This window comes from Mirounga angustirostris, unplaced genomic scaffold (genome assembly GCF_029215605.1).
Source record: "Mirounga angustirostris isolate CCGP_5_RB_7025 unplaced genomic scaffold, mMirAng1.0.hap1 SCAF_17, whole genome shotgun sequence".
Taxonomy (NCBI): Eukaryota; Metazoa; Chordata; class Mammalia; order Carnivora; family Phocidae; genus Mirounga; species Mirounga angustirostris.
Window position 1 is genome coordinate 43,666,603 of NW_026991725.1, and position 22,442 is coordinate 43,689,044.

The 22,442-nt window shown below is 50.1% G+C and overlaps 1 protein-coding gene across 2 annotated transcripts in view; it reads right to left on the bottom strand.

The window, feature by feature from the left end:
• NPLOC4 (NPL4 homolog, ubiquitin recognition factor) overlaps window positions 1-22,442 on the bottom strand; it is a 59,020-nt gene that overhangs the window by 23,657 nt on the left and 12,921 nt on the right. For both annotated transcript variants that reach the window (XM_045888278.3, XM_064583702.1), the window contains exons 4-12: window positions 18,270-18,446; window positions 16,155-16,203; window positions 15,313-15,407; window positions 13,445-13,568; window positions 12,409-12,588; window positions 9,237-9,323; window positions 6,829-6,900; window positions 6,055-6,181; window positions 858-1,018 (exon numbers count right to left, since the gene is read on the bottom strand). In XM_045888278.3, coding sequence (XP_045744234.1) covers window positions 858-1,018; window positions 6,055-6,181; window positions 6,829-6,900; window positions 9,237-9,323; window positions 12,409-12,588; window positions 13,445-13,568; window positions 15,313-15,407; window positions 16,155-16,203; window positions 18,270-18,446 — 1,072 coding nt within the window. The remainder of the gene's footprint in view (window positions 1-857; window positions 1,019-6,054; window positions 6,182-6,828; window positions 6,901-9,236; window positions 9,324-12,408; window positions 12,589-13,444; window positions 13,569-15,312; window positions 15,408-16,154; window positions 16,204-18,269; window positions 18,447-22,442) is intronic.

A 22,442-nucleotide genomic window follows, 5' to 3' on the forward strand; every position in this document is an offset into this window, starting at 1 on the left:
AGACAAGATACCCTTTGGACAGAAAAAAGCAACCTCACGCCGGGAGAGACAACTGAAGGAACCGTCCAGGCAGCAGGCCGGTGCCAGAGAGAAACCAAGTCTGCCCACTCAGGAAGCAAGAAGGTGCCTGGCCCGTAAGCAGGAACAACTGCCAAGCTGAGGAGGAAAACAGACTCTCTCCGGTCCTAGAGGGAAGCCCCTAACTCCTACATGTTCGAATAGGACATTCTTCAATAAAAATAGCTTTTATAGCTCTCACAAGAAACAAAGATTTAGAAATGGACAATGATGTGTCTAAATCGTTAACTCACACTTTGGTGCCCTGCAGAGAGCCCACGTACCCACCCCACAGCTCCGTTCTTTTTTTTTTTTAAAGATTTTATTTATTCATTTGAGACAGAGACAATGAGAGAGAGAGCAGGAGAAGGGGGAGGGTCAGAGGGAGAAGCAGACTCCCTGCCGAGCAGGGAGCCCGATGCGGGACTCGATCCCGGGACTCCAGGATCATGACCTGAGCCGAAGGCAGTCGCTTAACCAACTGAGCCACCCAGGCGCCCCCCACAGCTCCGTTCTGGACTCCTGCTGAGGCTCTGACATATCCAGGCTTCTTATGTTCAGAAACGGAAACTGTGTCTGTGTTGCAAGGGTTTGATTTGGTGTCCTATATCCCCAACCCAGTGTGTGCTCATTCTACTTTTGGTGAGACACCCCGGACATGCTCTGGAATGCCTTTATCCACAAGGCAGGCTCTGAACCGCCACAGGGGACCAGCGGCTGACAGGACCACGGAGTCTGACACAGGTCAGCGTTCACAGCATTCCCCGTCCACCACTCCCTCCGCACCTCGGTGATCTTACCTTATAGAACACGTCGGGCACGTACTGCTCGCTGCTGGACTCCTTGGCGTAGCCAAGCTCGGGGGCGTCCTTGCAGGGAAGGAGGCACTCGTCGCGGACCAGCGCCATGCACTGATTGGACACCTGGTACCCTTCAAAGTGGACCTGGTTGTCGGGACCACCTGCAAGAGAGAGACCTTCATGGAGAATCCACCAGAGGAGATTCAAACCAAGTCTGTATGTGTTCATCACTTCGGACCCACAGAACAAATAAACCCTCAGGAGTCTGTCTTGGGTAAGAGTTGAAAAGCATCTGACGGCAACCTGACAAGTGGCCTGAGCACATGGCCTAGGATGCAGGGCAGGGAGGCACCACCGCAGCTCCTCCAACAGGTCTCTACTCCCCGCCCTAACTGCGCGCCGTGTCCTCAAGTACCAGGGACGTGAATGGCAGACAGCGCCCCGCATCCCAACAAACTTCTGCTCCTGAGTGGATGGAGCAGGGGGATGGAGGTGGACGGGACAAATGGTGAAAACCAGGCCGGTGTTTGCACCGTGGTCTCTCCCCTGCACACACCGCACAGCCGCCACACTGTCTTCCAGCACCACACCCGGGAGGAGCGGACACTGCCCCCGAGCCGGGGCCGCCGCGTTCACTGCCCCGCGTGCCTTTCACCCCTGACCTCTCCATAGTCACGGCATAAACCCTCCACTGTGACTTCAAGTTAGGGACATGGATAGTGCAAAAGCCGCTGAGAGGGAACCATCCAGTAAGTTCAGTGGGGCAGGAACCTGGCTGAGATCCTCAAGAGAAGGACCGGCACCCTGTAGAAGGCGGGCCCTGAGCGGAAGAGGGAAGACCAGATGGTGGGGACAGCTGACTTCCACCACCTCATACACGTGCACTTGCACCACCGGGTTAGGCTCTAATGTCTGTTATCATTTCCAGCTTTGGAGAATTAAAGAAAAACCCTCAACATCTCTATTTTAGTTTCTTTGACAAAAACAAAATAATTTACTCATCAGGGAATAGAAATTTTTTCCATCTGGCTTTCAAACATTTATCAGAAACCAGACCTGGTGGCCAAACAACCAGAGAATGTGAAGGGTGGGGGCAGAACAGCCCAGGAGGGAACAAGCCAGGGGCCTGCCGTCTGCTCAGCTTCGCGCACCAGAGGCCCCGTGGACGGCAGACAGCGCCCCGCATCCATCCCCCCGTGGACAACCAAGCCGAGCACCTCTGTCCCTCACTCACATACTCAGGGGAGCTGGGCATGACCACTCCCTAATGTCAGGCCGCGGATGCAGGGCGCATCACCCCCTGCTGTGCTCGGGGTTGGGGTAGGGGGGAGCAATATCAGGGGTCCCTGGGTAGGGCAGTCAGTTAAGTGTCCAACTCTTGGTGTCGGCTCAGGTCATAATCTCAGGGTCGTGAGATCAAGCCCTGAGTCGGGCTCCGAGCTCAGCAAGGAATCTGGAGTTCCTCTCGCTCTCTCTCTGCCCCTCCACACAAGCACTCTCTCTCTCTCAAATAATTTATTTATTTTTTTAAAGATTTTATTTATTTACTTCACAGAGATGCGAGAGCAGGAACACAAGCAGGGGGAGTGGGAGAGGGAGAAGCAGACTTCCTGCCGAGCAGGGAGCCCGACATGGGGCTCAATCCCAGGACCCCGGGATCATGACCCAAGTCGAAGGCAGACGCTTAACGACTGAGCCACCCAGGCGCCCTAATTTTTTTTTTTAAAAGCAACATTAATCTGGGGCACCTGGGTGGGTCAGATGGTTAGGCATCTCCCCTTCTCAAGTTAATCTGCCAAGGAAACCTGCACGTCGGAGGAAAGGGCCTGTAGCAGAAGAACTGTGCCTGGGGCACAGCCTCAGGAAGGGACTCTCATGGCCCAGAGACATGGGTGGCCAGCCCACCAAGACAGGGAGTTTAAACTTAGGCTCAATGGTGCATTCTCCTTCCACTAGATCCTTCAAGTCCACACATAAACCCCACAGTTAATCATGACTCTCTTCCTCCACCAGTCTCCAGCTAGAGCTGTTCTCAGCAGGGAGAGGCAAGGCCAAGCCTGCAGCTTCAGCAGCAGCTCTCAGGGAGCTGCAAGCACAGTGCCTGCAGAAGCACCATAAATCCCAGATGCAACGGTCAGTCTCCTGGGAGATGGCCACACACACACACACACACACACACACACACACACACAGGTCTGCTCCTTCCTGGCCCACGGGGCACTCAGGGATGGGGTATGGCAAGCACAGCTCAAACAGCTCCACGGGGCAGCGGCACATTCCTGGTGAAGAGCCACTGACGCGGGGGAAAAGCACACTTTGTTTGGAGGTCCAAGATCTGCGACTACTGTGGATGGCTGCCCCTCCGCTGGCCGCCCCGGGAGCCAGAGAGAACTGTGAGCCCGAGCTCATCACAGCGTTCGACCAGGGGGACAAGTCATCAGAGAAATGCAGGGACTCTAACCGCAGATCTTACTGTAAGTTATTTACTGTCTATAGTTCCGAAGCCTTTCAGTAAAGTGGCAATTCTGAAGGAAAAACTCCATGGATGATCTATACTCTCCAACCTCCCAACAAGAGCTATGAATCAGTAATTGAAGGTACAGGCAGCCCCCAAGTAGAAACTATTTATAATCCTAAAAATGTGCCAGTTCCTTTGGCCCACTGAATAACTCCCCATAGACAAAGTAATTAAAAGGTCTAGGTTACCATGGGAGCCCTTGGAAACCTAAGACAGCAGTTCTGGAATCTGTGAAAGTAATTTTTGGTTGCCCTCAACAATAGGGCACAGGGCCGGGGGGGGGGTTTGGGGGGGCGCTGCCAGCCGAAGTGGAAGAGGTCGGACACCTCGCTGTGTTTGGGGAAGTCCCATACAACAAAGGCCCATTCCACATCCCACACAACCTTGAATGTGCCCTGCACACTCTTATAGGCAAAAACCCCCATGTATGATCTCAGATTAAAATCCATATTTTGGGGTGCCTGGGGGGCTCAGTTGGCTAAGTGTCTGCCTTCGTGTGTCCTGGGATCAAGCCCCGTGTCAGGCTCCCTGCTCAGTGGGGAGCCTGCTTCTCCCTCTACCTCTGCCCCTTCCCCAGCTTGTGTGTGCTCTCTCTTAATAAGTAAAATCTTAAAAAAAGAGTAAGAAGAAAAAGAATCGGGCGCCTGAGTGGCTCAGTTGGTTAAGCGACTGCCTTCGGCTCAGGTCATGATCCTGGAGTCCCGGGATCGAGTCCCGCATCGGGCTCCCTGCTCGGCGGGGAGCCTGCTTCTGCCTCTGACCCTCCCCCCTCTCATGTCCTCTCTCTCTCTCAAATAAATAAATAAAATCTTTAAAAAAAAAAAAAAGAATCAACCATTTTTCATATAGAAGCACAAAAACAAATATGCAGTTTTGATCCACGGTGAATTCTCTAGGAGTGTGGTAGCAAGTCAGCGGAGGGAAGGGGACACGTTCAGCTCAGCACTTCACGGTGAGGCCAGTAAGCATCTCAGGGAAGAGTGGCGCTGGCACCAGTGATGTCCGCGCACGGCTGTCAGCTCTGGCTCAGTCACCGTGTTGTCCCACCAGGCGTCAGTCCCCAAGCACTGGCGTGCGCAAGGACACAGGTCTGTGTTATGGCCAGGCGGCCTCTCTGCTTCCTCTGGTACGTTCACGTGTGCAGGGAGGTATATCATCTGTGAGTTTCACTCTCTGCACAGTAAAGGGTATCACAAAGTATCCTGAACAAGGGGCTTTCAAAAGGGGGTGTCCGATAGGTTTGAGAACCACCCATCTAAGCAACTGTACCCAGAACATCTGCCTGACATGTTGCGGGAGTGAAAAGGTAACACGTTTCCCCCCTTGGTCAAATACAGAGCAGGCGTGGTGAAATTCCAAATGACGCGAACGCTGCCTCCTCCCTGCTCCCCTCCCCGGCGTCCAGTCTGAGCTGCTCTCCCCGGCTGTCCTCACGGAAGGACCCTATGCCAAAGAACTACTTTCCTGTAACCCTGGTCAACACTCCCATCCACTCGCTTAAGTACCTGGCCCAACAACAGTCCTAAGAAAATAAATCAACTCAACTAGTTCACACTAGCATGTGAAAGATGCTGCCGCTGCCTCTCACTCTTTCAAAGGACACTCATCTCAAAAAGAAAGTGGCCATCAATCCAAATGGATCTTAAAAATGAGGGCAGTGTTTTTCTTCATGGTTCTCATGACAGTCCCCTCAACTGGGATTAACAGGGGATCCAGTTACTTACTAACATGTTTGGGCTACTTGTAAACTGGTCTTTGTTAAATTGGGGGTGCTTCTTTCTATGGAACTAGGGGAAGGATGGCTACCATGAATAAACTGGGTTGCCAGTTCAGTGAGAGTAGAAACCAGGTCTTCACAGGATCCAAGTTAGTGTTTACTTTAAAAAAATTACCAAATAGACTATGCTTTCATGAGTTGGTTCTCCAAATTTAAAATTCCCACTCTTTTTAAATTGTATAGTCCTATGACCAGTTTTTTTCTAAGACAACATATGTTAAGCATGTTATAAAAGATTTGGTGGCACCTTCTTATAGACCACAATTTTTTATTATGTATTTATGATGTACATAGCACTGAATACGATACACGTATTATCTCTCACTCACACACACACACATGCACACTCAGAAATGGTCTTAAAATGACTTCCACTCAGGGAGCCTGGGTGGCTCAGTTGGTTAAGCAACTGCCTTCAGCTCAGGTCATGATCCTGGAGTCCCGGGATCGAGTCCCGCATCGGGCTCCCTGCTCGGCGGGGGGTCTGCTTCTCCCTCTGACCCTCTTCCCTCTCGTGCTCTCTGTCTCTCATTCTTTCTCTCAAATAAATAAATAAAATCTTAAAAAAAAAAAAAAAATGACTTCCACTCATACTGTCAAAAATAAAGAACAAACAGTAAATCCTTTTCTCCTACACAGACAGTCATCTGTGGCTACTGGAAGGGGTAAAGGCAGCCCTGAGCTAAGATCCAGAATCAAGCTGACTTCACCTTAGAACACAAGAGGATGAGAGAACAGCTACACTGAGTCCCTGACTCTAGTGGTTTTGCAGGCAATGCGGTAAGTTCAGGATTTTTACCATAAAACAAAAAGAGGAATCCATGTCCCACGGGCACGTTAAGAAAATCTCTTGTAGCTGAGTTACGAATGAAACGCTACAAGAAGAGGAACAGAACACGTACCTGTAGCCACCGCAGTGACGAACTTGGAGCCAAAATGTCCGTCTGGAGAGAGTCGACATATGTTAGGATGCTTATTTTGGAAGTCTCCTGCAGTGATACATTCTTCCGAACTCAGAAAATAGGTGTCCTAGGAAAAAAAGAGCTGGCATATCAAGTTTTACAGCATCGTGTGGAAATATACTCCTGTTTCTTCTTTAGAAAACACCAAGAACTAAACTGTGGCCTGTCAAACACTGCATGAAACAAACACCTATAGTTCCTAGCTGTTACGGGCCCTTCTGCTCCCACCACAAATAATCGGGAAGGCTAGAACCATCAGGCAGCCACCCCCACGGGCTGACCTCCAAAAAACACTGGTGGGTGAAGGCCAGGGAGTGTTGCTCTACAAGACACAATCAACAGACCCACCCTTAGTTTATCAAGAACACGGTGTTGAAAATAATTTGGTCTAAAAGCCAGGATGAGGGATGCCTGGGGGGCTCAGAGGGTTAAGCATCTGCTTTCGGCTCAGGTCATGATCCCAGGGTCCTGGGGTCAAGCCTCGCATCGGGATCCCTGCTCAGCGGGAAGCCTGCTTCTCCCTCTGCCTGCCTCTCCCCCTGCTTGTGCTCTCTCTCTGTCTGACAAATAAATAAATAAATAAATAAAATCTTTAAAAAAAAAAAAAAAAAGCCCGGATGAGCCGTGCAGAGCCGCCCTGCTGGCATGAGCCCGAGCTGGCTTGTGACCAAGCTGCAGATTGAGCTAAGTGGGCACACTCCCGTCCCACCTCACCTTATTCCGGCTGTACCGGACGGTGCCCTTCCGGGTGTCTTCTGAGACGAGGTCTGTAAATATCCAACCAACCTGCATGAAAGAGGAAAGTATCCTCTGAGCCTCTCCCTGAAACAGGTGATGAATGTTTTCTGGCCTCTGTGCAGAGACCTTAAGAGCATTTTGGTAAGAGACTCCTGTGAGCCAGTTATTTCCAGGTGAGTCAGATCCTCAGCTAAGCTGCCGGGGTTTTCAAACTCCACCCAGTTGAAAATGGCCACCCTCCTCTGGTGCTGCTGGACTGGAGGTGATGGTGCATGAGCAGAGCTCATCTCTTTGTAAGAAGCCCCATGGCACCAACTCTGTACCCAGCACTGTGCCGGGTTCAGGGGAAACCTCAGCAGTGAACAAAATTAGCAGAATGCCTACGCCCCAAACAGGAAGACAGACAATGAGCAAGCAAAGAGAGACAATGCTATTTCAGATGCTAAGGCTTTCTCCGTAAGATAAGAAAACGGACTCCCTAGAGAAGGCACTTAAAATAAGGACCACCACCACAGAGTCCTTACCCAGTGGCTCCTTCGCGCTCCGCTACAGGACTGAAGACAGCAGGTGAGGGCACAAGGAGCTGAAACCCCCGACACTAGGACACCCTCACGCCAGTCCCGGACACCTGTCTGTGTGCTCTGTGGTCCCTAGCCCTCCTGTGCCCACGAACCTCACAGCTGGTTGCCCCTCCTAAACCAGAACTGGGCTGGGAGGTTTACGAGCGGGGTTGGACCCCAAGTACACGTCCTTTGGAGAAGGACGTGGTGGCCCATGACCCTGTCCAGCAGAACCTAATACAGAACTCTTCAAATCCATCTCATGCACACAAGACCAGGCAAACGTGGAGAATTTTATTTTCTTTAAAAATACCCAAGCAAACAAAAAGCCCATGGAGGATGCAGCAAAGAACAGGAGACTTGCCGTATAAATGGGTCGAAGCAGTGAGTAGAACAGAGCCAAAGCCAGGCAGAAGTCAGCTAGGGCAGCAGAGCCAGGGTTTCAGAGAAAGACATTTAAGTCACCTCAAAATCTATTAGAACTACAGAGTTCGTGAGCTATATGTTTAAAACAAAGGTCCAAAAGTTACACTAATTTTTCTTTTGAACGAGAGACACTAAAAAGATTTAAACCAAAATATAACCCTAAATCAAGATGCTGACTCCTGGGGCGCCTGCGTGGCTCAGTCGGTTAAGTCTCTGACCCTTGATCTCAGCTCAGGTCATGATCTCAGGGTTGTGAGTTCAACCCCCACATTGGGCTGTACACTGGGTGTGGAGCCTACTTTAAAAAAAAAAAAAAAAAGATGCGGATTCCTTACTAGAAACAATAGGACATTGTTTTCTTAAAATGACTTGGCTCTATCAGCTCCTAGGCCTACAAACATATTCCCTATTTTCCCCCTTTTATCTACAGGAGTTCATTTTTCACTGTCTAAGTTATTAACAAATAAAGGATAAAACTTATGGGGCGACTGAGTGGCTCAGTCGGTTAAGCGTCTGCCTTAGGCTCAGGTCATGATCCCAAGAGTCCTAGCACTGAGCCCCGCATCGGGCTCCCTGCTCAGAGGGAAGCCTGCTTCTCCCTCTCCCTCTGCCTGCCGCTCTGCCTACTTGTGCTCTCTAATAAGTAAATAAAATCTTTAAGAAAAAAAGAAAAGGATAAAACTTACACAGCTAACATTGAAATTCTAAGAGGTATTCAAATTCACATTCAATATTTACCTGTACAAACCCTTCTGCAAAGTTCCTGGGAGCTCCACCAAGGATGTAACACAAAGCAGATCAACAAAAGTTCTTCCCTGTCTTCTAACTGCCCAGTAAAACTAGGAAACCTCACATGCTCAGATGCCTAAATTAACAACAGGAAATCCAAGGATGATGGAAGAGGGAGTGCCAGAGGCTCTGAGCACCCGGGGCAGAAAATGAACAGGCGACAAGGACACATGAAGGGAGGGCTCCCCTAAGAGGCCGGGCCTCGGTGTGCGGGCAGGACACACAGCGCAGCAGCGAGGCTCCTTCCTGGGCAGGAAGAAGGGGTCTGAGTCCTGCTGCCTCTTTCTTCCACCCTCTAAAGCTGTCCTCAGGAAGTGGGGCAGGACGATTTCAACAAAAACAGTCCCAGCACAGGGATCACTTGTTTTCATTTTACTTTAAATCAGAGAAATAGTCTCATTCTATTTCGAATCCTTGGATCTGAAATAGGAACATAAAAGCTACAGCGCCCAGAAAACACAAGCAGGCATTACAACATGCTGGGCCCACACCTGACCTCGGGCAGCTGGGAGTTCAGTCCCAGACAGGGCCTGGCCATGTCGCCCACCTGGATGTCCCCAACAGAGAGCCCTGGTCCCCCATTCAAAGGCCAGCAGAATGCCTCAGTACCTTCCTCAGGCCAAGCTTGGCAGCAATTTCATCCACCACCTCAGCTTTCGGGTCTTCCAGAAGCTCCAGGCTGTTCTGTGTGCCAATCTGTTGGGGCAGTAAAGGGAGAAGACAGACTCAGAGGAGCCCACAGCCATCCCACTCGAATTCTGGCTCAGGAATCCCAAGGGGATTCCCTTGCCAAAAAGGAGAATTATGGCAGCAGAAAAAGGTTGACATCCAGATAAAACACAGTCCGAGCCCTCCAGGCTTTGCCCCTCCTCAGGCTACAGTGTGCTTTCCAATCAAGACTCAGGACAAGAAGATGGTGACACTCAGGCTGGTTCACATCACACCGCCTCTCGTCGAGTGTGTGGTTGCTCTCAGGACTGAGGAAGGCTGTCTACACATTTTTTGGGGGGGTTCCTTCATTGGGGAAAGTCAGTTTCAAAACTCCTTCGGATAAACAGTTTCCTTCCAAACAGGTTTGGGTACATAAGGCAAGATTCCAGCTGTATGGTAACATTTGTTTCCAGAAAACAGGCTGGGAAAAGCTCCTGCAGGGGAGTGCTGTGCTTCACAGGCAAGGTGCTGAGTGGGGGATGACAGAGGAATGGAAAAGGCACCTGGAATCAGCAACCTGCTGGTGGATGGGCAGAGCACTGGGCTCGGGGCAGCAGGCGGGCTTGGACTCTGACTGGCTCACATGCAACCTAAACCGGCCACAGGACCCCAACTTCCTGCAGTGGACAAAGCTTACCGAAATCCTTCATCTGCCCTGAAATGCACTTCAAGGGTCACTAATAGTAAGTATCATACCTAGCAGAAACCCCGGCCAGAGGAATAGGAAAATGAAGGTAATCCCAAACCAAGTTATACTAATTGGGTACATCCTTGCAAATGAGTCAGATTCTGGCAAAACAACAAAAGAACTTTCCGTTGCTGGGTATTAGCAAAATGGAGATCATTAATACCTCCAGAGCACAGGTCACATCACAAACTCAGAACAAATCTAAGGATCTGGTTTCATGACCCGTGGCAGCATGAGCTTCAACTTCTAATGAGCTGCAGGTTATTGGACGTCAATGGTTCCAACCTTCAGGATTCCCACGTTGGGAGCTCTGGTGGTGCCATTCGTGGTCTGGACGCCAGAGGTTTGTCTCTGTGTTTTATTCGATCATACTCCTAGCACGACTGCTGAAACTCCTCATGAAAGACGCCCTCTACAAAACTGAATTTGAATAAACTGTGCTTCCAAAAGCAGCTCCATCATTACAGAGCACACTTAGTGCCCTGGCGGTTAGGCAACCCCGACACTCTGGCAGGGTCTCCACCGCCACCTAGTGTCCCCTTTTAAATGAACCACCACAGGAGGCCTCCCTCAAACACCTCCTCTACAGCTCTCAGTAAATATGGAAACTGGCCAAGGGGAGTAGACCACACTCAAGCTCTGCATCAGTGCAGCCAGGGAGACAATGGCATGTGTGTGGGAGCCACGGACCGGCACCCCAGCCAGCAGCCACGGGGCCTGCCCTTTCAGACCCTGGTTTACTTAAGAAGTCATGGGGTGATTCACAGAACACAGTTGTAAAGTGACCAAGGCGAGTATGGTATGGCATACACCCAAAGAAAGAAGGAGAGTGGTATGAATATCTATATATTTGCTTATATTTTAAAAACTTAAACTCTAGTAGTCTACACCAAACATTCTGGAAAGAGAGGGACAGGAAGAAGGGGGTACCTTGTTTGTAGATCTGACTTTGGAAGCATGCAAAATTTTTTTTCTTTTCCAACATTTTAACTACAAATTTCAAACATATAGCAAAGTTTAAAGAATTTCTCAGTGAGGACCCACACACCTGCTATCTAGATTTGGCCACACTCTACTCTATCCACCCCTCTAATCACCCCAAGCCCTCTTAGTTTTCCGTTGTACTTCATAGTAAACTGCACACACAAGCACCCCTCCCAAGTACTTCACCATGCACATCATGGACTAGAATTCCATGTTTATGGTTTCCACTTTTGTAATGAACAGTACATATATGTATATATATATATATAATACATATGATATATACATATGATATATATATATGATGTACATATATGTGATGAAACGTACCACGTAAATATCTCATAGAACTATACAACAAATACATATATAAAAAATCAATCCCAGGACGCCTGGGTGGATCAGTAGATTACACAATGTATTTATGAATGGGTAGTTAATTGTGTAGGGCTGTCCTTCTTAAAAGTGTGATTCCCCAGACCTGCAATAGGAATGTGAACGCTATTAGCAATGCAAATCCTTGGCCCCACCCCAGACCTACGGAATCTTGCAACTGTCCTTAAGCATCTGCCTTAGGCTCAGGTCATGATCCTGGGGTCCTGGGATCAAGTCTCGCAGCGAGCTCTTTGCTCAGCAGGGAACCTGCTTCTCCCTCTGCTTGTACTGTCTCGCAAATAAATAAATAAAATCTTAAAAAAAAAAAATCAATCCCTAAATACCAAAAATAAAACAAATGAACATAAATGTGTTACCTAGGTGGTGGCATAGTCACACAGAGAGCACCTTCCAAGTGACTTTAAAACACAGTATATGATTGCTGGTCCCTCATGAGACACACCCTGAGGATCCTCCTCCTTCCACCAAAAAAAAAAAAAAAAAAAAAACCCAAAAAACCCCACCTTAAACTGTTTTCAGTCCTATACTGGTAGTAATTTTGGTAGTCATTCTAAGACAGTGTGTGTGTGGTGTGGGATAAAGGACACGAGTAACCCTGTGATCCTCTAACTCTGTCATTTCTGGGACAGCTGACCACAGACGTGGGCGAAGGAGATACAGAATTACAAGGGACGGAGCAGTCCCTGTGGCACTTTGGGGCAACTGACAGAAGTGGAACACAGCCAACAGATTAAAATATTCCATCAATGTTCAATTTACCGACATTGCAAGAGTCCTTATTATCAGTAAGACAACGTCCCTATGCTCTGGAAATGCACACTGAAGTACTTAGGGACTATGAGCTTACCCTCCAGGAATTCAGGAAACAGACACTGTGTGTGTGTGCGCGGGCAAATGACAGAGCAGAGGAAGTGGAACGAAGTCTGAAACGAGAGTCCCGCACAGACTTCAGAGCCCAGGTGATAGAGAGGCCCGTGAACTGGGAAGCCTGTGCTCGCCTACCTGAGGAGGCTCGTAAATGGCAGCTACTTCGGCTCTGATGCCAAGAGGAATGTCTTTGTGCTCTGTATACCGTCCATACAAATACCCGAAATGCTGGTTCCCTGTCTTCCTCCAAAAGTCAAGGAAGCGATCGGCAACTGTGTGGTTCTCAAACATGATATTGTCCACATGTCTGTATTTCTGTAGAGCAAACAACGGGCTAATGAATACACTCTGTCGGAAATAAATAACTTACTTTTCTAGTATAAGCCATTCATAAATCTCCACCTAGCTCTTTACACACACGTGTGCACACGTGCGTGCACACACGTTTTAAAATGTGCTCTGCCCTTAAGACCATTTCAGATTCTAGAGGGTGGGTGGGGTAGGGGTGGGATTCCTCAATAAATTAATTCAGATTAATCTTACTGGGATTTCACCTAAAATGCAGGTTTTCACAACCTCTAGCACAAAAATTAGTTTTCAAAAAGAGAGAGCAGGGAGAAGGAAGAGACAAGTTTCCAAGCAGTCACAAAGGCGGTGGAGAACTCTCTACAGAGCAAATGTGGGCCAGTAGCACAGAGAAGGCGAGGCGAGCGATCCTCAAGGGCACAGAGACCAGAGGGGAAGAGGCCAGAATACTGCGTGCCACTGACACTGGTCTCTTCCTCCTCCCAGAGCCCAGCTCCCTTCTTCACCTGGCCTGGACAGGTGCTCTGAGGGGGCTCCAGGACAGTTTGGTTACCAGCTTCCAGAGCCATGATTTCTTAGAAGGCAAAGTGCAACCACGAAGTTATTTTAAACAGTCACCAAGAAAGTTCTGCCTCCATGCAAGCGGACAAAAGAGAAAACAAAGGACTCCCCCCTCCACGCATGCAATAGCTAGAGATCTCACCAATAGCCTCTCCAGCGTACGACCTGAAGTGCACTTGGACTCACCACCGAAAGTGTGCTCTGCTAGGGGCGGGTCCCTCCATGGAGGGGCTTTTCTGCAAATTTTCATTTCTGAGCCATGAACACAAATCTACGGTCTAGATGGACACAGTGAACATCTCACCTGTCTGTTCAGCGTGATGGCACTTGGCTGGCACTTAGTACAGATGCCGTTAGGCCATGGAAGGTGTCCCTCGCACCCTGATTTAATCTTGCAACTGATGTTCTCCAGGGCAACAAATTTCCCCCTGAATAAGAAGAGGCAGCTTAATTAATTCAACATCCCAACAGTGAAAACTTTAGCAGGAGACTGGAAATCCTATGTCAAATCTCTTACACGTCCAGAACAAAGTTCTAAGAAGCTAAGCACGTGGCAGGCAGCAGCAGGGGAATGTGCTAAGAATTGCTATCGTGAACTCCCAGCTTCTGTCCTGCACACGGAGACTATGCAGAAATACGTAACTGTTGCCCTATAAAAAGTCTCCATTTTCAAGGTCTGTCGCTAACACCCATGAAGATTTTCAAGGATACTATTAAACACCTATTGATCTAACCTGAACCGCTGACAGAAAACAAAGCCTGTTTTTAAGTTTCATTAACTTATAAGCAACATCTACATCATGAGTCCAGTACTTACATGTTTGTAAAAAAAAAACAAACTCTGAATCACAAGGAGAAACCCTGATGAGGGTACCTCGCGAAGACATCTTCCCCAGCTTCTGGCTGAAATAAAGACTATCCAGTGAGGAAGCCAGGGCCCCACCCCGATGTGGGGTGGATGCGCACAGATGCCTTCACCCTCTGCCAGTTTCCCACTCACAAAACGGTCCAGGAATTCGATCCTATCTTCACAGGCCAACAGCATGCTGGCCTGCGGGCCCCTGGGAAGCAATGACCACCACCAGCCTGCACGGGACCGAGAGCTGCCAGTGTGCCCCCACGGGATACTGTGGCCTGGACCCAGACTGGTGGAAGGCTGACGGATTTCAGCACAACGAATCTCTACTCGTTCAATAGTCCAGAAAGTTCCATGGCTTACCCCACTGACAGGCAAGAATGGGTTTCTGGTAGGATTTTTTTCTCGTGGTCTAACTTTTTTAAAAAGCCATTTTAGGATGTCAGCAGGTTGTCAGAGAAAAACTATAATCAGGCCAACATGACATTCTTCACAAAATGTTGCTGACTTGGGTTCAGCCACCATCTCCTCCTGCTGCACTGATGGGAATTATAAAATGGTATGAAGTCCATCACTTTCTGGGAAGGTGAACGTATAGTCGTATAGTCAACAGAAAGGGGTCGCACAGGGAAGTCCTTGACATGGTTTAAAAGAAATCAAAATGCCCTCAGTTCGCCCCTCTCCAGCCACTGTCACAGCCTGCACTTGGGGACTTGGGGAGCCGAGAGATGGCCGCCCCACCGCCCACCTGGCCGAGCCTGTAGACAGTTCCCGCTGAGGCACCAGGAGGCCCAGCCAGGGACAGCACGGTTACTCCAGCCCCTGCCACGGCTGTGACATCAAGCCGGTAAAGAGGCCAGCTCCAGGGCAAAGGGCGGATGGGGGCCGTGGAATAGGTGAGCCAAGATAACCACCACGGGGTGGTTCAGTTTTTCCGGAAAGCAGAGGATGAGCTCTGACCACCATCATATCTTATCTCATCTGCCTTCACATACACCTAAGTTGCCAGAGCACCACATGCCTGCAGAAGTCTGGGATGTTCCCCCAGGGGTCTCCACGTGGCCACTGCCAGCCTGGCATCTGCCCAACACGCTGGGCATGTGGACGACAACAGGGCGTCAGAGTCTCCGCCCCTGTTCCTTTTCTAGAATCTGTGCCAAAAGTCACGAACTCAAGTGCTCTGTGCCCAGACCCTGATCTTTGCTTTTCTCATTCATATGCTCACAGGCTTTAAGCAACACCTGCCAGATACATAAAAGGGACTTCTACACGCCAAAGCCACATCGGCACAGCCTAACTGCGCTCAAGTTGCTTACTTGTCGGCCCCCCCGGTCAGCTTTCGGATGTAGGCGTGGAAGGACATGTGCTTCACAGGAGGTTCAAGATGGTTCAGGTAGTCCTCGTCAAATGGCTGCCAAAACACACACAGTCAGTACGGTCACGCACCTGCTGGCGTCTCGAGGCAAGGAGAGGCGGGCAGCCAAGCCGCTGCTGCACGCAGGGAGAGACCCAGCCAGCAACCGTGGAGGGCAGTGGGAGAGGACGGGCCCTTGGTTCTCACTTATCACTCCAGGTCAGAACCAAAGGTTTCTTTGTGTACCAGTTATCTTTCTAAGATTAAAATGAATCTCTATTAAATAAAAGATGCTCTAGGTCAAGTAAATATTAGGAAAATTTGGGGGGGAAAAAAAAAGTAGCCCATAAGATGAAGAGGAGGCTCATGAAGAAAATCAGGTTGGCCTTGCTGCTGTAAATTCAGCATTCACCAGTTACCAGTCAGCATTATTACGGTAACTCTCAATCTCACCAGGACGAATCAGCAGGAGGACTCGGGGAAAAGTAAATCAAAACAATGCCGAGCACAGAAACCGCCAGCCCCAGCTTTGTGTCAGGTTTTAAAAGGACTGTCCAGGGAGCCCACTCTAAGTGCTGCCCCTCGGTCACAGCAATACAGACGCTCCAGCCGTTCACAATCCACCCCGAAGGTCACTCCCACAAATAAAGGTTCGTCCTCTTGAAGCTGCTTGCACGAGTGGGAATGCGAGGCCCCGGGCAACAAAGAGACCCAGCGCGAGGGCGCAGGGCGCAGGGAAGTACCGACGTGCTCTGGGAGCAGCCCCTCCCGCCAGCCCAGAACGTCCGCTGCACCAGCTCTCACCTCGAGTGGAACACAGTGCACGCATTTCCCCAAGGGGCCGTGTCGGCACCTAAGAGCACAGGGCAAGAGAGACACACAGCCATTAGTACGCCTGCTCCCCTGTTGCTGCCTCCCAACGTTTTTGGTATTTGTAACATATGCCGCACTTCATAGAGTATTTCCCTACCTGTGTGGAATTATCTTTTTATTTATTTATTTATTTATTAAAGATTTTATTTATTTGACAGAGAGAACACAAGCAGAGGGAGACAGGGAGAAGCAGGCTCCCTGCCGAGCAGGGAGCCCGATGCGGGACTCGATCCCAGGACCCTGGGATCATGACCTGAGCTGAAGGCAGATGCTTAACGACTGAGCCACCCAGGAGCCCATGTGGGCATTTTTTATTTTAATATAATTTAGTATTTATTCTGATTTAGATTAGAAAAAACTGTCCAGCACGTCAAACCTATGGATATTAACGGCTTAAGATGACACTAAATAAAAGTAAAAGTGAATGGACTAAAACTGATTTAAACAGATGTTAAGTAAACACTGAGGAAGTTGGGATGTGGATGTGGCAAAAAGCCTTGTCAGTGGGACAGAACTAACTCCAGTTTGGAAAACACCCATTTTGTGCATGTTTTGGGAAAAGCACGAAGACGCCTGGCTCTGTGGGTTTTAGTGACCTCAGTCAGAGAAGCTGTAGAAACCCCACACGTATGATGTGGCAGCACGACGTGCTCCGATGAGGAGGGCGGTGATGGCTGCTGGGAAAGCTGAGCGGCTGTCCCTCTGGGCTCGACAGGACCCTTTTCCAAATAGGGTCACAACTCCTGGACGCACTTCCGAGTAGAGATGGCCTGCGTCTCCTAACAGCCAGGCTCTTACAGACGGCAAGCCAGAACGCACGCACACACGCACACAAGCACCCTCTTAAAACACTCCTCCTGAGGCCTCCAAGACACAGATCACGGGGGGGCGGGGGGGGGGCGGGGGGGGGCGGGGGGAGCCAGCATGGGTTCCCTGGGAGGAAATACAAACGGAAGGGGTACGCGGGCTGACAGCGATGGCCACGATGCGGCTCCATACCAGCCGCAGCAGAGCGCCATCTGGGGCTCTTGAATCTAAGACACACAAGTTGCTAATGCAGCACTTAGAACCCCAACATCTCAATGTCAGCACCCTGTCACGTTTACAGAGTGATGCGGTTACAAGAGGCTCTGCTGCAGAGACAAACCACCTTCACTCAGACATTTCACATCACTGACTGTAAACTCAGGTGTTTCTAACCGGTTTCTTCAAAAAGAACTACAGGGGCATCTGGGCAGCTCAGTCGGTGAAGCGTCCAACTCTTTGATTTCAGCTCAGGTCAGGATCTCAGGGTCATGGATCAAGCCCACATCCAGCTCCACGCTCAGTGGGAGTCTGCTGGAGATTCTCTCTCCCTCTGCCCCTCCCCCACACACATGCGCCATGTGCACACTCTCTCTCCCCCTAAGATAAAGAAATCTTTGGGGGCGCCTGGGTGGCTCAGTCGGTTAAGCGACTGCCTTTGGCTCAGGTCATGATCCCGGAGTCCCGGGATCGAGTCCCGCATCGGGCTCCCTGCTCAGCGAGGAGCCTGCTTCTCCCTCTCTCACTCCCCTTGCTTGTGTTCCCTCTCTCGCTGTGTTTCTGTCAAACAAATAAATAAGTAAATCTTCAAAAAATTAAAAAAAAAATTTTTTTAATAAAAAGAACTGCAAAAAATCACAAATACAGAAACGTACCCCAGCATAACCATTTCACATAACCCTAGGTGAAGGGTAAATATTCAAAGAAGGAGCAGCACGTTCAGCACATGAAGCAGCCACTGAAGAGAATGGGAAGAATGCACTGCATATATGATGCTGGCATTTCCTGACTGTAATCCCACAAGGTGACCTGAACAAGCACCTTGCACTGGTGGGTGCCTAGCATCACCTCGTCCCCGCTTCCCTACTCCTGCCCCCCCGCACACCTGCTAAAGCCCGATGCGCCAAACTCAAAGCTTGTGTTTCTTCAGTAGATACTCAAACAGGGCACGTTTCAAACATCTCACCTCCTGAGCCACTAAAGTCCCAGCACAACTGGGACCGGACCCCGACAGAGACTTACAGCTGTGGGTCACGGCTTCTATAAATCTTCCCGTCCTGCTTGCTGAGGTACTGGTCGATCTCATCCTCCACCACGCTGGGAGCACCGTAGGCCTTCAGCCCCAGCGGGGCCGACGTCTCCATTTCCGAGGAGGGTCCAGCGAGGCCCGAGGGAAACAGGAACAGCAGATCTCCATGCCTATCAGACAACAAACACAGGGCAGGGCCTGCCTGCTATCCTCCTACAACCTAGGCTGCACAGAGGAGCTGCTCACCATCATGTGAGGGTCTCTGACATCCAAGAGGCAAACGCCAACCTCCCTAAAAGCCTGAATAACGAGGCCTCTTAATTGTAAGAGACCAGAATTCTCCCTTCACATCTCTCCTACGCTCCCTAGCGTTCTAAAGGTTAGAGCGGGTTCTCTGTAACTGTGACTTACTTTCTTTTACAGTTGTAAAACATCCATATGCCCATTGGATTCCACACAGATGAAATATGGCCACAACATACACACTTGGCCTGCAGGCAGCGTTCTTCCTGCTTCTCATTCTGGGATTGACATTCCTTCTCCTCGTTCATTCCTTACCGTCTACTATTCAGCACCCCGACACTTCATCTACCTAGTACACAGGCTTCCGCTTCTTTCTCTTCGCTCACACCCCCCCCCAACGTGTACACAGACATTGTATGACGCTGTTGACAAAAATGAGATTATCAAAGACATAACGTTTTGCATTTGCTTTTCCCATTCAACAATACGTCACCCCAGATCCCACCAAACACAGGGTCTGCGTCTAATCACTGCTTCCAGTGGCCGGACAGCACTCGGCAGCAAGCCCGACCCCTCACGTACAGCAGCGCTCCCACACGGACGGGCACGCGCGCTACCAACAGGTTTCTACCACCAAGAGCACTTGAGGAAAGGCCCAAGGACAGGCAGCTGTGTGGTTTTCCTTCTACAGGGCACATTTCCAGGAGTGGCCCTGCTGGAAGGAGAGTTTTGTTTTTGATGTCGCCGATGTGCTGCTTTCCCAACAGGCTGCACAATTCACAGTTCGAACAGCAGTGTTTGATTTTCTATCATTTCCACGTAAGTCATGCTCTTTTCCTTGCTCATTCACACTGCTGACTCACTGCAGGACCTGGTTACCACAGCCAGACCAACGAGACCACGGCGTGAGATGCTCCCGCTTCCGAGTGCTGGACAGAAGCAGCGTGGGCTCCCACACCCAGAGAGAGGGTCTACAACACTAAAATCAACCTCGGTCTTGGAGGAAAAGCTGCAGCACTGCCATTTGGTAAATACTTAACTGCCGTCAGTAACACACACACGGAAGGAACAGCCTGCTGCAGCCCCAACCCAACAAACTGAAGCGGGGGCGGGGGGCAGGCCTTGAGAACAAACACCAAAGACACGGGACACTAAGAGGCTTGGCTGTAGCTGTTCAGTAGGTCTGTTCTCTCCTCTTCTTTCTTCCATAATTTAGGGGTGATAAAACTGCCAAACTGCAACTAGAGACTTCTGTTTCTAGCAACGGACCAGACATTCCTAAACACCCTCCAGCTATAGAATACATGGCTCAGCTGCTCTATCAGTTTTAATAGCTACGCTCTACATGCACCGCGGAGCTCTAACGAAAGTAAGGAAAGTAAGGCGAGAGAACACTGCCCTACAGAAGCCCTGAGCTTGGCTTACACGGTCATTTTATGGACAACAGGAGGCGAGTCTGTGGGCCTGCCTACCCGAAGCAGGCTGCTGACCAGCTGAAAATAGGAACCAAGGAGGAATCCTGCCTTCCTGAGCCCACTGCGCAGCAGGGAAAACAGTCCCCTCTGAGAGTCTGCTCTGCCACGCACCCAGGGTGGAACTAGGGATGCTACTTGGCTCCGGAAGCCCAGACAGAAAGTAACTGGAGGGAGTGCCGGGTCCACAGCGCCCCCCTGTGCCAAAAGAAGCAAGTGCAAGCTTCCCCCACAGAAAAGCCACCGGCCTGACTCCCTACAACCAGGTTTGGTCATTACAAGCTCTCAAAAAGGGATCACCAAATGTACAAGAGAACCGAGCCACCATGCACAAGAGTGGGCAGACACAACAGTAACAGGATTAGAGTTCCAAGGACTTCAGATTTGGAACTGCAAGACGTGGAATATAAACGTCTACAAAGTGTTCAATGGAAATGGGATGGAAAGAGCATAAGCAACGAGAGGCCGCCCAAAATGACAGGGGCTTCTGAGAAGCAGGGTGGCAGGGGCCACAGATTCGGGTAAATCTTCCAAAATCCCCCCCCACACAGTCAGGCCAGACAACACACGGACAGCTCTGACAACAGTGCCACTCTGATTCCACCTGGGGGAGACAGACCACCTCAGACACCCTGAGACCCAAGAGGGAAGCATCACGCGTGTGATGGGCCAAGGCAGAGCCCCAAGGAGCCCAGCAGTCCTCAATGGAAGCCCAGAAGGCCAGTGTGAGCAATGCAGCCCCCCTGAGCACACGGAGCTAATAGCCAGGTTTGAAAAGAAATCAAATATTTTAAAAGTGAAAAATATAATCCCTAAAACAACAAAGAGAATGGGAGAGAAGTGATATTTAAAGAGATAATGGCCACAAATTTTCCAGACCTGATCTGCAGGTACAGAAAACACACTATCCGGGATGCCTGCGTGGCTCAGTCGTTAGGTGTCTGCCTTTGGCTCGGGTCATGATCCCAGGGTCCTGGGATCGAGCGCCGCGTTGGGCTCCCTGCTCAGTGGAGAGTCTGCTTCTCCCTCTCCCACTCTCCCTGCTTGTGTTCCCTCTCCCACTGTCTCTCTGTCAGATAAATAAATAAAATCTTGGGGCGCCTGGGTGGCTCAGTCGGTTAAGCGACTGCCTTCGGCTCAGGTCATGATCCTGGAGTCCTGGGATGGAGTCCCACATCGGGCTCCCTGCTCGGCGGGGAGTCTGCTTCTCCCTCTGACCCTCCCCCCTCTCATGTGCTCTCTCTCTCATTCTCTTTCAAATAAATAAATAAAATCTTTAAAAAAATTATTAATAAATAAATAAATAAAATCTTTAAAAAAATAAAAAAAATACACTATCCATTAGGTAGGATTAAACAAACAAACCAGGAATCCATACCTGGACAAGTCAGACAGAAACCGTAGGACCCCAACAGAAACAGAAAATCTTAAAAGCAGCCGGAGGGGGGAAAAGAAAAGATCACCTATAAGCGAACAACAGAATACAGCAGACCGAACTGCGGCCAGAGAAGCCAGAAGTGGAGAGAGACCAATGCCAAGCTCAAGGAGAGGAACATCACTGCCTCCTCCAGACACCCTTAAGGTAAGACAAACGTAGCCCTCAAGGGTAGACCCAAGCCGGTCGAGAAGTATTACGACTATCGCTGGAAAGACACACTCAAGGGTGACTCAGGAAGACAGCCCTCCAAGTGCCCCCTCGGGATGTCTGAGCCGTCCTACCCCTCTGGGACACACCAGTATGACAGCGCTACAGTTCGATGGCTTCTCTCAGAGGTGTCTGTAACCTCCTTTGCTCGTATCTTCTATCAAAATAGTTTTCAAACACACAGCTCTCATCTTCCGCAAGCTTGCCCCACATGGTGCCCCACGTGCAGGCACTGTGCAACCATGTGCAGGCGGCACTGCCACCCGCCTGCAGACGTGGCTGGCGAAGCCCAGTGAGGTTAAATAACTTCCCCAGGCACACGGCGCTGAGTGGTGGAGTATGAACACAAGCCACGTAACATTCGCGAGAAATGATTCTCAAGATGCAAAAGCTCTTTACAAGCTGAAAGGAAGGCTATACCTCAGACGACGTCAACAACGATGAAAAGCTTTCGCTAATTACAGAGATAGGCAAGTGGCAGGTGCCCAGCAAATATTTGTTGAGGAACAAATGAATGACTGCCCTAACTGCGTATTTCTTCCCAGATGTACTCATTTGCGAACCTAAAAATGACCACACCGATTGTCAAGAGAGCCCACCGTTGTGACTGGTAAGCAGGCGCCTGGCCGGCTGCCAGCGAAGTGCAGCGCGAGGAGCCAGCAGTGGCCGCAGCAGCCGTGCTGCCCCCGCCCGGACAGGAGGGCGCCGAGCCCGCTGCCGAGGACCACAGTCACGGGTATGCGAGCACAAGTGCGCACACAGGCTGCACAGGAGCCCGCAAACCTCCTCTGTAAAGAGCCAAGCGG